General features: G+C 32.4%; 1 protein-coding gene across 1 annotated transcript in view; it reads left to right on the top strand.

Moving 5' to 3' along the window:
• Nucleotides 1-15,453, top strand: part of LOC147066218 (sodium-coupled monocarboxylate transporter 1-like) — a 46,356-nt gene that overhangs the window by 12,453 nt on the left and 18,450 nt on the right. The window contains exon 2 of the mRNA XM_085955405.1: nucleotides 13,141-13,387. Within this exon, the coding sequence (XP_085811531.1) occupies nucleotides 13,167-13,387 (221 nt within the window). The 5' untranslated portion in view covers nucleotides 13,141-13,166. The remainder of the gene's footprint in view (nucleotides 1-13,140; nucleotides 13,388-15,453) is intronic.

Below are 15,453 nucleotides of genomic sequence, written 5' to 3'. Positions count from 1 at the left end.
ACGGTCGCACTAATTTATGAATGGAGAAGGGCCATCCGTTGAGAAGGCCATTCGATAACCATACCTACTGCGTCACAATCCTCTGCCATGATCAAGTAATAATCCATTCACCAAAAAAAATTGTCTCTGGACTTGCCTATTCCAATGAAAATATTGTCCATTATTGAATTTGACAAGATAGAGGTCACGGGAATTCTATCAATTCCACCAAATAATTACTAATACATTTTAATAAACTATTTCTTTTATTCAACGAATAAGATACAAGATTTCAGAATGTAACATGTAAGCAGATACAGGTTCAAGTCCCGTCGGGTGTCGTATTTTTTTTCCTCTACAAAATGATTTTTTCTAGTGTGTATAGCATGAGATGTTTTCAAATTATGTAAACTTCCAGTATTCTAATGTAAGTACTTGTTGAATCTCTAGCAGCGAGTATACAAGTCTGGGGAGCATGTCACACATTTTTTTTTTTACTGAAACAGGTTTGTCTGAAGTACGAGTACCTACTGAATATCTATTTATTCTTCTGGGTACGTAATATAACTACGCTACGTATTGTACATAATATGTAGATTCTAGATAGGTATTTGTGATGAGTATGTACCTATTTAATTGGTAGTTGAATCAAATTGCTCTGATCAATAAGTAATTGGTGGACTTTGTCAAATCGAATTTAAAACTTAACAAGAATACATATACCTATAATAAAGCTCTTATATCTGTAACTTGCTCAATTCAAGCGTGGGTTTTTTTTTAAATTTATTTAGTATTTCCTAATTTCCTCTTTTTTATTATATTATTACGAATACTTATACCCGTCCCATTCTAATTATTATGTCGAGATAAAAAAAATGATTGGTCCATGGGAAAATTCTAATTTGGCATTGAAGAAAATTTATGATAAGATTCGTAAACATTGTAAATATTCTCATAATCATTTTTATTCTTATATTGCTGATAATTATACCTAATTGATATATTATGGATGTTATCAAATATAAAAAAGCCGCTATGTATATATCGTAGGTACCTATCTGCGTACACACATGATAACAGAAATGGGGAAAATATTATCATGATTTCGATAGTGTATTTGTAATAATTGTTAAAATTTATTTAAAGCTATTACACACAACTACTCACTTTCCATTAAAAAAAAACGGGAACTTATCTTTTAAATATTGACTTTATTGTCTCACTTGTTATTAGATACTACATTAAAATAATATTACGTATTTTGTACTTTTTAAAGTGTAGTGGGATACATATAATTAGTTATACATCATTCCGGATGGACAACGTTGGCTTGCACTGACTGCTCGATGACGTGTGTCTTTATTTTTGACCGAGATATCTGCTGATAGCTGTTACTACATCTTCTTATCGTACCAACCCTTAACGGAGGTCAGCCACCATCGGGGCGATCTTTGATTTATTATCTGCTACCCGGCACAGTTTGGTGGAGCTGCATTCGTACCAATCGCGCAGGTGATTAAGCCACAAAATGAGGTTTCGTTGATGTCAATCACGGTAATAACGTGTATTTATTGATTCCTCTGTTTTTTTTTATATTCGTAAGTATAATATTATATAAACTATAATGGTATAATTATGTTTGTAATTTGGGTTTTTGGATTTTTGTCCGCCAAGTCAGTACCATAAATTGTTTGTCCCCATAGCAAAACAAATTTGGGTATAGAAAATTGTGCAGGGTGAACTGACATGGTGGGGCACACAAAGAAATGCTGGTTGCCGATAAGGCCCAAAATGAAAAATAAAATTGTAATATTGGACCATCATACTAGAGAGAGTTTTTTGTGTTTGAATAATTGGTAGATATAAAAAAAAATATATTATATACGTTCCTGCCTACATAAAAATCATTAAATTGTTTGCAGATAAATAATATGACGGACTGTTTTGATTTAGATTCCTATGTATTTATTTACCTGCATAGCATAATCCATTTTTATCTATACAAATGAGCCTTTTTTATTAATTATCATCATGATTAGCCTGTTTCAAACTCTCTCGCTCTCTCTACTCTTTTAGGTAGGTACCTTAACATTTCGTCAATCTAGCATACTATGGTATGGTAAGGCCTTTCGGTCGTCTTATATATTTCTGGTACCACTGAATTATCGCATTGGTCCAGTGACCATCCTGTCTGCGAGCTGTGTCTTATTATAGGTACCTGTATAATAAGTACGCATGTGTACAATTTAATTTGTTCCGATTCTAGTATTCATGGACCGGTCTCAAACCGCCAAATCGCCACTGGAAATAGGTATATTATATTAATTTATACTTAATAGTTAATATAATATTTATAACAATTAGGGACTGCAATACCGGTATTTCAAAACCGGTATTCAATTATAAATCGATACCGAAATACCGGTTTCAAAAATAAAAATATCGGTATTTTCGGTATTATTAAGAGAGCATAGGTACACGTTTATGTTTTCCAAAAATGAATTCAATGTTATTTTTTCATTACTAACTGCTAGATATATTGTATATTAAATTTAGTGAATAAATTTTATGCTGCCAAAACGAAAATATAGTGACAGAAACCAACAAAAGTTAAATAATATTAAAATAAAATCCTTCAAATATACTTATAGAATGCGTACACGTTTATGTTTTCCAAAAATGAATTCAATGTTATTTTTTCATTACTAACTGCTATATATATTGTATATTAAATTTAGTGAATAAATTTTTTGATGCCAAAACGAAAATATAGTGACAGAAACCAACAAAAGATAAATAATATTAAAACAAAATCCCTCAAATATACTTATAGAATTGTTACGGTCGAAAAAGAAAACATTCGTGGCAAATATTCCCAATTATTATATAACTATTTATCTAACGTTGATAGCATATCCAATAAACGTTGAATTTGAGATATATTTTTTTTGTTAAATTTGTAAAAATTAGCAGTTTTAAAATATTATGATCTATACATATTATGTATAAAGGTCAACATAATAAATGTAATTAGGTACTTTAGGTTGTTATAAAATAGTGTTTAAATAGATTTCAATAGTTATATATTTTATTTATACGTACTTCTTTTTTTCTTTAATATATTTTGGTGAATATCGGTATTCAATAAGAAAAACCGAAATACCGGTATTGACATATTCATTCGGTATTGCGATTCCTGGGTACAATGCGGCTAAACTTCAGTGAATAAAACACACTGCTACTTTGTATCGATAATGTCTAAAATACATGACGACCGATAAGCTTTGTAACTTGTAACAACATATTATTATGTAGAAAAGGATGAACTACATAATATTACATAACTAATGCGCCGAATTACTTGCAGAACTTTTACATTTATGTTATCCTACTATCTATATGCATCAGTGGCGAAGGCTCCATACTAAGCGATTATTTAAAGCCTACCTTCTAAGAAAACTATATCTTCAAGTATTTATTTCAAATTGCAATAAAAAAATATATAGAAAATTTTAAAATATTAAGAGTCATCTATTGTGTGAATTTGAATGTAGACTATGTAAATTAGCCGAGTTTAGAATCAAACAAAAAATTACAAGCGAGTGACGACATCTGTTGTTTTTCTTTGAATGACGATTGTCGATTATTGACTTCATAATCGAAAATGGTTTTCTATACCTTATATGACTCATGTCTTCGAGCAAGTCTACAAATTTTATCACGTCTTGGAAGCGTTCGAGTGACCGCCTTCCAACTCTTTTTGCAAAGTTTATTGTCTATGCCTGCCGCTTTAAATAATAATAAATAAATAAGATGATTTAAAAAAATAATGTCTATTGGGTTCAATCAGATATAATTATTAATTGATTTTAAAAATAACAAATAATTGTATCTCGTAATAATTATTTAGATTAGTTCAGTCATAGACAAACATAATTTATATCGTTTTAATTCAGTCAGATTGTTGTTCAAAACATGGTGGTATAGTTTTATTTTGTGAGACAATTCTGTGATTTATTGTATTCTGAATGTGGATAGATTATCTTTTTTTGTACCCTAAGTCATTCGTCAGTGCTTCAAATACAAATTATTTGTAAAAATGTCTAGTTTTCCAACTGAAATTGGTCATTGCTGTAGTACAGATCAAATTTTAAAAATATCATTTTCAAGTTTGACGTTTAACCAAAAATCAGAAATTATCAAAGCTGGAAGATCAACCGTTCATTTAAATTTGCATACAGCAAAAAAAACTTATGTTAGACATTTCCACAACAATTTATATGACAAATATTCGTTTTTGACTGGCAGTTGTCAATTAAATAAACTATATTGTTGGCCATGTATGCTATTTGCCACAGATAAGTCTGCGTGGAATTATTCTGGTATAAGTGATTTAAATAATTTGACAAATTCAGTGGTAAAACATGTGACTACAGAAAAACATTTACATTCAATCGTAAATCTGGAATCTTTTGGTAAAACTAGAATCGAATTTGCCGTTGATAAACAACAAAAGGCAATTGCTAGAGTACACAATGAGAAAGTCTACAGAAATCTTAATATAATGCGTAGATTGATAGATACAACAATTTTTTTGGGTAAACAAGAATTATCTTTTCGAGCACACGATGAAAGTGAATCATCAAATAATCGTGGAAATTTCATAGAATCTCTTCAATTTTTATCATCTTACGATTCTGTAATTGAAGGACATTTTAATTCATTAAAATCTTCGTGCGCCTTTTCTGGATTATCAGGTGAGATTCAGAATGATTTAATTTCGTCAATATCATCCGTAATTATTTCAGAAATTAAGGCTGAAATTGCAGAAGCTAGTTTTGTTTCTATAATGATAGATGAAACACCAGATATTAGTCGCCGTGAACAGTTAACAACCATTTTGCGATACGTTTCAAATAATTCTGTAGAAGAACGATTTTTAGGTTATGTAGACGTAAGTTCAGAGAGAACTGCCATTGTTTTGAGTTCACATGTATTCTCCATATTAGAAAAGTTTAATTGTAGTGAAAAATTGGTAGCGCAAAGTTATGATGGGGCTGCAGTAATGTCTTCAGAATTAAACGGAGTTCAATCAAAAGTTCGAGAAAAATGTTCTATGGCCATATTTGTACCGTGCCATGCTCATATTTTAAATTTAGTTTTATCTAGATCCGTTGAAAATGTTGCGGAATGTAAAAAACTTTTTGGACACATTAATAAATTAGTGAGTTTTTTTAATACATCTACAAAGAGAAGTGCATTGCTCAATGAAATAATGGATCGCCGTCTTCCAAGTGTTGCATCGACCAGGTGGCACTACCACTCTCGTATACTTAACGTAATACATGACAATAGATCTGATTTCATAACGACATTCGAGACAATACAGAATAATTCTTCTAAATGGGATGAAGATTCTTTAACCTTTGCAGATGCTTATGATAGTAAATTTAAAGAATTTGAATTTAACTTTTACTTAGGAATATTCTCCGAAATCTATGCCCGAACGGATATTTTATTTAAAATTATTCAAAGTAGAACTGTAAACATTTCTTATTCCATTAAAAAAATTAACGAATTTAAAAAATGGTTAGAGACCGACTTCCAAAATACGAGGGTGGGTCAATAATTCCTTAGAAAAAAGCATTAAAACAGGTTTTATTTTTGTATTTTTTTTTTATTTCTCAACATAATTTCCTTGGAGCTCAATACACTTGGTTAGACGTTTCTAAATTTTTTTTAAACCGTCAGAAAAATAAGTTTCCGGAAGGTCCTCAAAATAAGCATTTGTCCGATCGATGACTTCTTCATTTGAAAAAAAACGTTGTCCACTTAGCCATTTTTTTAAGTTTGGGAAAAGGAAAAAGTCACTGGGGGCTAAATCTGGCGAATACGGTGGGTGGTCGACCAATTCGAACTTCAATTCTTCAATTTTAGCCATTGATCGTAAACATGTGTGAACACGGGCATTGTCCTGATGAAAGAGGATTTTTTTCCTGTTTAAATGAGGCCGTTTTTCTTCAATTTTGTTTTTTAGCTGGTCCAATAAAGATGCATAATAATCCCCTGTTATTGTTTTTCCTTTTTCCAAATAGTCAACGAAAATAATTTCACGTGCATCCCAAAATACAGTAGCCATAACCTTACCAGCTGATTTTACGGTTTTCGTCTTCTTTGGACATGGTTTGCCTTCGCGATCCACTGCTTTGACTGTTCTTTCGTCTCGGGAGTATAGTGGTGTATCCATGTTTCATCTACAGTCACAAAGCGACGAAAAAATTCATCCGGATTGCGTTGCATGAGCGACAACAGGGCTTTAGAGGCCACCACCCTACTGCGTTTATTGTCGACTGTGAGCAAACGCGGCACCCATCTTGCAGAAATATTTTTCATGCCCAATTTGTCATGTAAAATAGAAATGACGCTACCTTTTGAGATCCCTGTAACCTCAATTATCTCACTCAACTTTAATCTTCGGTCACTTAACACCATATCGTGGATTTTATTGATCATTTCTGGTGTAGTCACCTCTACAGGACGTCCTGAGCGTGGTTCATCCTTTGTTGATGTACGACCACGTTGAAATTCATTTAACCAGTTATAAATAGTTGCAAGTGAAGGAGCAGATATGCCGTGAACTAAATCCAACTCATTTTTTATTTCCTTTGCTGTTAACCCTTTTATATTAAAATGTTTAATAACAACTCTAAACTCAATTTTCTCCATTTTCCATTTTTCCATTTTCCACAAGCAAATTTTTTTTTTAAATGTACGAGAAACACACAACAACCCGACCAATCTGATTGAAACTTCGCAGCATACTGAATCGGTAGTGCCGCTGCATGAAAACAAACCGCTTGCAGTACTAGTCGCGCCACCTGTCGGCTTTTCTAAGGACTTATTGACCCACCCTCGTAGTTTTAGTAATTTATATAATAAATATAAAAACCTCTGTGAACCACCAAAAAAACGTCGCAGAAATGAATTAAATGATGAGCAATATTTTAAAATCATTTTTAAGGAGGTTTGCGATAACATTTTAATGCAAATGAACGATAGATTTGTTTCATTTGAAAAATTAAATTTTTTAGAATTACTTGAACCGACGCTATTTAAATCGTTTAAACGAAAATTTCCAGATAAACTATTTGAATCCCTGAAAAACAGTTATTCTGGTATTTTTGATTCAAGTCAATTGAAAAACGAACTTAAAGTCATTTATTCTTTACCAGAATTTCAAGATTCAAATTTAAGAGAGTTGTTCGAATATTTTAAAAACAAAAAATGTCTAGTGGAAGCTTTCTCACAGACTTATAAACTAGTCAAATTATTTTTAACGCTACCGACCACGACAGCGACGGCAGAAAGGAGTTTTTCTACTTTAAAACGTGTCCACACATATTGTCGAAATACTCAAAATCAAACTAGATTATCGAATCTTTCAATTATAGCTATTGAAAAAGAATTATTAATTAAATTAAAACGTGGGCAAACATTTTTTGATGATGTTTTAAAAAAATTTCTGCAGAAAAACAGACGAATTGACTTAGAGTACAAATGATCATATAGTAAGCCTTTATATTAATTACCTACTGAAATATCTTGAAGTGTTTTGAATGGCAAAATGACAACAACGGCTTTTTTCAAAGCCACCAATGATATATTTTTGGGCGTATGTTACGTGTATGAATGTTTATGAAAATACATAATTTAAACTCATCGCTCAATTTTATACCGTCGGTGAGCTATTGAAATTTCAACGATTCAGTGTGGCGTTGTCATTAGTGTGCACATATTATTATTCATCAGTACTAATATCGTAAGTATTATCTTCTTATTTCCTGTAAGTATACCTTACAAGTGTGCTATTTTTTTCTGATCTCTACAGCTTACCTCTTCCCAAAAGTCACCCTTCGCCACTGATATGCATAATAAACAAACGCATTGATACACTATCACTGTTGTCGCAGACAATACGGGTTGGGAATATATAATAATAAAATTATAATAATATGTAATATTTATTATTGCGTTAGAAACGCATTGTGGTAATTATATATTTTTAAAATATTAATACCATGGCCCCCACATCCTGAAACGGGCTCCCTACCTATCGCCAAGGTTAAAGGCAGTTTGATTTTCTACAGTAGAGTTCCCCAAATGGTATTCCACGGAACCCCATGGTTCTGACTTTCTGAGAGGTATAATAATTAAAAGTGTTACTTTTATGTACCTTAAGCGATTTTTTTAATATTTTTAAATAAATTCACTTGAATTATTGAATTGTCAACACTGAACATCTACCCATTATTTCGATATTATAAAGCACTGATCACAACCCCCTTTTATGGTAGCCAATTAACATGCAATCATTCGCTATATTGCATAAATAGCCATATTTATATTAGTCAGGAACCAACCACACAATATAAAATAAAATTTTACACGTGAACACAGCCACATATTTTAAAATGTTAATATTTTTTTAGTAAATAGTGCCGCAGTTGACATTTTTTTTTTTAGTAAATAGTGCCGCAGCTGACATTTATTACTGTTATAACAAATTTGCAGTGTCTGTATATCTCACTTAACTGGTCGACACCCACGCCGGGCCCACCGTAAGCCCGGGCCCCCAGGCTCGAGTCGTGTCAGCCCCCCCTTTGTGAGGGCCATTATTAATACTAACGACCGAAGGTACTTGAATTTAAATCTAATTGAATTATTCTGGTATTTGAATTTAAATCCATTAGAATATATTTTTTCATCATGTCAGATCCTAAGAAGATCATAAAAAGCATCCACAAAGTAGAGGTTTGTATTACTTTGTTTTTTTTTTACGATAAATGGATGTTAGCCACTATTGCTCAACCTATTGGGTCCATACCCTGACTAAACCACACATTGAAAAACAATAGGTATGTGTATTTGCTAGACCCTGGATTCTAACCTAAGCCGAAAAAAAATCCACATCCACAAACAAATGGCCCGGTCAAAACAGCCTCAATAAAACTGTTCACACCACTATTCCATACAATATTTCGTTCGTATATATAGTTTATTGACTAAATATGCATTTTAAAATCCCTTCATAATAATATGTAAACACAAAAATATCTGAATAATACAATTTTAATAGTAGTCTGGGCTGCTTTGTCAGGACTATTTTGTTAATGATTATTTGTATTGGAATCAAATGATTAGATATTTTTACAATAATTATCTATGTTCAAAAATGGAGATTGATAGTTTGCATTTTGCACCGGCGAGAAATCTGACTCGTAAGCTCTCGTACATTAGAGCCCAAGAAATCCATCGGGATCCCGAAATTGCAATCCCTAGTAAAATATGCTTAAACTATTATTTGCTTTATGAACTCTCCACAACATATACCTACCTACATCATTCTTCTAATAAACAATGACTGCCAAAATTATCTTTTATTTACTTTATTGATATTTATTTTATAAAAGTGTATGTGTATGGTACGCGGGCACTGGTAAGTATTGAAAAGATGAAATGGACTTCAACCTCATTACTATTCGTATAAGTATATATTTACAAACAGTGTAGGCATCGAAATATATGGCCGAACGATATACAAAATAATTGCTAGCTGCATTGGCGCTCAATAATTCGAGACCTTGCACTAATCAATGCTAAAACTAAACGTACAATTAATCACTAAATCGATACAAAATATAAGCTTTTAAAATTAATCTAAAATTATTACCGGCTATTCTGATTATTCATTGTTACCAACGTAATATACGTCGAGCGTCGGATGATGATTTCATCTGACTCCGCTTATACTTGTAAAATATCGACGAATGTCATTCCTGAGACGTTGTAATACAAATTTGATATCGGTGATATAGTAGGTAAAAAGGGTTTCGGATCTAAAACAACAAAATCAACAAAAATGCAAGATTTTCTACCATATTAATAAATATAATCATTCATTCAATATGGGCAAGACATAGATACATAACAGAGATAGATTACATTTATTTTAAGCAAACAAAAAAGAATTTAAAAAATACATTTTATAGTATTACATATTCCTTCGCTTGATGTCATATTATAAAAATGTCATTTTTGTATAATCAAATTGTTAACATTAATAGATTTATTTTCAGTCGTAAAAATAATCGAATCAGTACTTTTTTGACAATGACCAAAATCAAATTTAATTAAGAAAATGTTTATTGCGATATTATATTAATTTTCACACAATCCAAGTTATTACAAAGTCACCAGTAAAATATGTTAAGTTTATAGAACTTGGTTTTGCTTCTAATGTACCTAATACAATTTTGTGCAATTTTGTTTATATCTGTGTTAACTGAGCCTTCATTTCCAGTTAACAGTACAACATAAGAAGAAAATGAAAGCGTAAATACGTAATAACGTGCAAGATTACAGGATGGAGGAAGTTTTTGAAGAAGACCAAGATCCGCCAACAGTGTTGCCAACCGTCGCTGACAAAAACGGGGTATGAAAACAAGGTATTTGGCAGGAAAAACGCTAGATTTTGTGAAAATAAAATTTCAAGTAAATTTACTTATTCTATCAAGAAGGAAGTCAATACCTTTGCTTTCACATTCAGAAATAGGTATATATTCAAAATTGACAAATTATACCTATTTTGTGTCAACTGCGTTCAAGTTTCGTTTCATGTTTGAAGACGAGAGTTTCTTTGTTATAGGACAACCATAGAGAATTAAAGAACATGCCTTTTAGATGAATGATTATTAAATTATTATTTTATCTTCGCGGAGATTTGGAATAATATACAAAACCATTAAATAAAAGCATGAAATTGTTTCATCGTATTTTATTTCTCACTAAAATAAGTACCGGCCTACCTGCATTAAGTATCCGATAGTGGGAAATTTGATGCGCATGAAAATACATAAACTAAATATCTAGCGTTTTCTCAAAACATTTAAAGCTGTTGGAGGCATCAAAAATGCTAATAAAAATGCCACAAGCCAGATGCGTTTTTTGCAAGCTACATGCCTATCGAAAAATGCTAGATCTGGCAAGAAAAATGCTAAATTGGCAACGCTGCCCGCCAAGGGCTATCGTGCCATAAATGATGATGATGACTTTTTTTTTTGTTTTCAGCCAAGCAGTTTATTTTTTAGCATGTCTCGCATATTTTTCAGCGATAGTTGGCAACACTGTTTGGTAATAAAAATTATAATTATGGTGATGTGTGACGCTAAACTACAAAAGATTATAATACGACCATCGCAACTAGTATTCTAATATTATAAATAAAATATTCATTTTCACTACATGGCGTCCCCATACAGCATACACAATTAGATTTTTAAAGATGTTTGAAAAATGATACGTCGCATTCTCATACCAATCAATTAATTATAAATGACAATGACCATCAACTGAGGCCAGTGTCAGTTGGCAGCTGTAAGACCTGCTCTGCTATATCAATAAGAAGAAAAAAAATAGTCCAATAATTATCTATCATCGTTCATTCATTAATCATTATGTATATTTTATTATATCAAGAATATTGTTCATCATTACATTCGTATAATTTCCTATGAAATAATGTTTATGAACACGACATGCATTACCTATATTATTATGTTTGAATATAGTTATGATATGTCTGCTCAATCGATGATCGAATACGTATATTAGATATAGATACCGCCTGCACATTTCCTGTAAACGTTTTATTTTTACGCTATCATTGGAATATGTTTTATGCATCATCTAATAAAGACTCACCTTTATGTGACTTTTCTGCATAAAATTTTCTTTGTAACTCACCGCTCTTTCCCACGATAATTATTGTACATATTTATAAATATATATACCTATTGTGTGGTAGAACATTCACAGTTGAAGTGAAGCTTAGAATACGATCACATCATTTTGTAATTCATTGTGTAGGACTGTTACGTAGGTACTTGATTTAGGCATTGGTAATTCACTTGTTGTTATACTATAGTGACTAGTTGATGATAGGTATATATATATATATATTTTGAAAACCACCCGTTAAAGTACCTACCACGAAAGAGGGTGTAATAATCATAATATTATGTAGTGATAAATGTTATAAAAACTAATTGATTAAAATTAAATTATGTTAGGAAGCATACATTTGCTAACAATTTAAAAACGAAATTATCGGTTTCTGATACTATCAGCCAGTGGCAGCTCGACGATTTTCTGTGAGGTGTGGTTTACCTACCTACTTTCTCATATTATACATTAAGTATGTATTTATAGCTATTTATAATAATATGATTTTCTTAATGGGAAATGAGTAATTTTTCAGAATAAATAATATGAATATCTGAGTCGTTTTTGGTTTTGAAGAACGACATACGGCGAGCTTTTTTTGCTTGCCTAGGGGTTATTTGAATCGCTCCCCAGTATGCGTATACGCTAATTCGGTCGCATCCTTTGTGGAACGAGGTTTATACGGCGGCGACGGGATGGGACCGAGTCATCCCCGGTCAACGAAAAATAGATGTCATGGATTTCTTAATTTGTACATATATATCACCGTATTTAATTTAATTAATTAATTATCACCGAGGGTATTTAATTTAATTAATTAATTTAATATCGCGTAATTGTCAATAAGTTGTTATATAAGGGCTCTGGAAACAAACACGGCAGTCTCCATTTTTGCAATATGTTGACGAGTCATTAAACATGTCTTACATCTTTATATTTCGAATTTTTTTTTTATTATGAAAAAGTATTTTTAAATGTTGTTTGTATACTAATAATATATAACATGTTATAATACTTTTTTTTAGAAATTATACCTATAAGAAAGATGTAAGACATTTTTAAAGACTCGCCAACAATTGCAAAAATGGAGACTGCCGTTTTTGTTTCCAGAGCCCTTATATAATTTACAATCATTGCTTTATTTATTTGTACAATATTGATAAAAATCGAGTTTAAATGGATTAAATAAATAATTAAATAAGTAGTTCATTTAATAATGCAATGAAGTATATATATTACGTCCAATAATAAAAATATCTGACGTCTATTTTTGACATAATATGGCTGTGGGGATGATCCCTACGAACCCTTAAGGTAGAGCCGCCTCTGCTACCAGCTATACGCGTATAATATACTATAATTGTATTATTGTTCTCGTAGGTTACCGTGTTACCTGACGTCCGGTGATGGAAGCGGAGACGAACTCTTCGGCCACCGCCAGTCTGTTGACGCAGGCGCATTTCGCTGTTGCAGACTATGCCGTTTTTGCGTCCATGCTGCTGCTTTCGGCGGGCACAGGGATCTACTTCGGGTATAGAGGCCGATCCAAGACTTCTGATGTCCAGGACTATCTCATGGGTGGAAGAAACATGAACACGTTCCCCGTTGCCATGTCACTCGTGGGCAGGTAGGCACCATTGCTGATTTATTAAGGGTATCCGTTAGGCTAACGCCACATAGGCAGGTGCCTTGCTTGGTGGCTACGTGCTAGGTGACATATCCTTGCGAACGAACGCACACTATTATATCGCAATGGCCACACTACACGCTTCGCGCCTCGCTACGTGATTATAAGTCACCTCGTGAGTCTCCCGGCGAACAAACGTGTTGGTTATTTTTATTGTGTCACCTAGTGATTTTTCCATTGTCTATGGATTTTGAAAGATGGCGGATGTTTCTTCAGTATGACAAAGTTTGTCATACTGAAGAAACATACGTTTAACGTCAAATACCCAGGGCTCGAAATGGACCGGAGCGCACCGGAGCGTCGTTTCGGTTCGTTAAATCCCCAAAATTATCGCTCCTTGTCGTGAACATATTAATTTGACCGCACGAGCTAGATATGCATATAACATAAAAAATCTAACACACTTTTTTTTATAAAATACACATACAACTAGATAACAATGTTAATATTTTTGTAAAATTATCGAGCGCTCCGGTTCGTAAAATATTCCAATTCGAGGGCTGCAAACACCGTATATTTTGAGGTTATGAATAATGACGCATGCGATGAATTGGCATTATGCACCCAACATGTTCGAATTTGCGAGTTTTTACGAAATTTTCAACTTAAATTCCCTGTGGGAAGTAGCTTTCTGGTTAGTTTTGAGAGTGACATATCGTTGTTGACTTGAGCGCTCCCAAATGTCAAATGAATTTGTACCTAAGCACGTAGCGTGCGATGTGGCAGTAGTATTTTTAGTAGACAAGCATATCACCTAGCGAAGCACTAACGAAACACCTGCCTATGTGGCCGAAGCCTTATGGTCAATATTATATAATTGCAAAAGTCGTAATGTGGACGTTGAGTGTATTTAAAAAAATGGGTGTAATTGACGTGATTACGGATTATGGTATGAATTTTTACTTCAATGAGCGACTTTTATTGCTGGATAAACAACATTCTAAATAAAGGACTGGCTTATCATGCGATTCGTTGAAAATCCATTTGTTTGTTTTTTTCCTGTAGCTATTATGAAAACCGTCATGTATATAAAGATAAACCTTGTTAGCAATTTAGTGTAAGTGAGGGGTGTAAAGTGAACTTATTCCACTACTTTACGAACATTAGTTATGAATGCCAGAATTCAAAGGAACACTTTGAACAAGTATTGTTTGTATATAATCACCTATTAGCATTCAATCTAGTAGAAAAATCATCTTAAAAATCGCTGTTGGTTACAAAAGTAACGTATTCCAATACAAAAAACACATGGAACATAAACACCGTAAACAGTTTTTTGGTGTTTGCCAAAAAAATGTTCAAGTGGAATAAGTTCACTTTCCATAGTTTCCTAAACTTACTTTTGCTCATCCTTTTCTAAGATGTTTTTTCAGTGCCCCTCCTCTGGGAAAACCCTATTTCTATTTTATATAATAATAAAATTAAGAGTGCATTTTTAAATTTAATTAAAAATGTCTAATTGTGTATTTTTTTTAATTAAAAAATATACTTAGTTTAAAAATAAAACAACTGGGAACTGAAATATTAAAATTATTTATCCTACGAACGGTTGATAGTATAATTCGGTACTTTTAGGTTATCAGGAATACAGCGGAAAACACATTTTGGAAATAGCCGATAAACTGGATTATTTGTTAGGTTAACCTTACCAAACCTAACCTAACTTAACCTAACCTAACCTAACCTAACTTAAACTAACCCAAACTAACAAATAATCCAGTATATCGTGTATTTTCAAAATGTGTTTTCCGCTGTATTCCTGATAACCGAACAGTACCGATAATTCTTGTGACAATGTATCATCGCAAGCAAGTCAATCGTTGACTTAATTGACATTAATATGGCCATTGTTACCATTTTATCATTTACTTGCTTGTCAGTGCCCCCGGAGCTAGTAACGCCAGCCTAGATCCTTCCAGCGTTCACAGGAAAATGGTATCACCTATTTTGGGAAACCACAACCTAGATGCAGGCATTACATATTAACATAAGGTCGCGGATTGTTG

This window comes from Rhyacophila brunnea, unplaced genomic scaffold, assembly GCF_057557595.1.
Source record: "Rhyacophila brunnea isolate RB1 unplaced genomic scaffold, BYU_Rbru_1.0 scaffold_5, whole genome shotgun sequence".
In the NCBI taxonomy this organism is placed as follows: Eukaryota; Metazoa; Arthropoda; class Insecta; order Trichoptera; family Rhyacophilidae; genus Rhyacophila; species Rhyacophila brunnea.
This window is presented reverse-complemented; position numbering and strand designations above follow the sequence as displayed.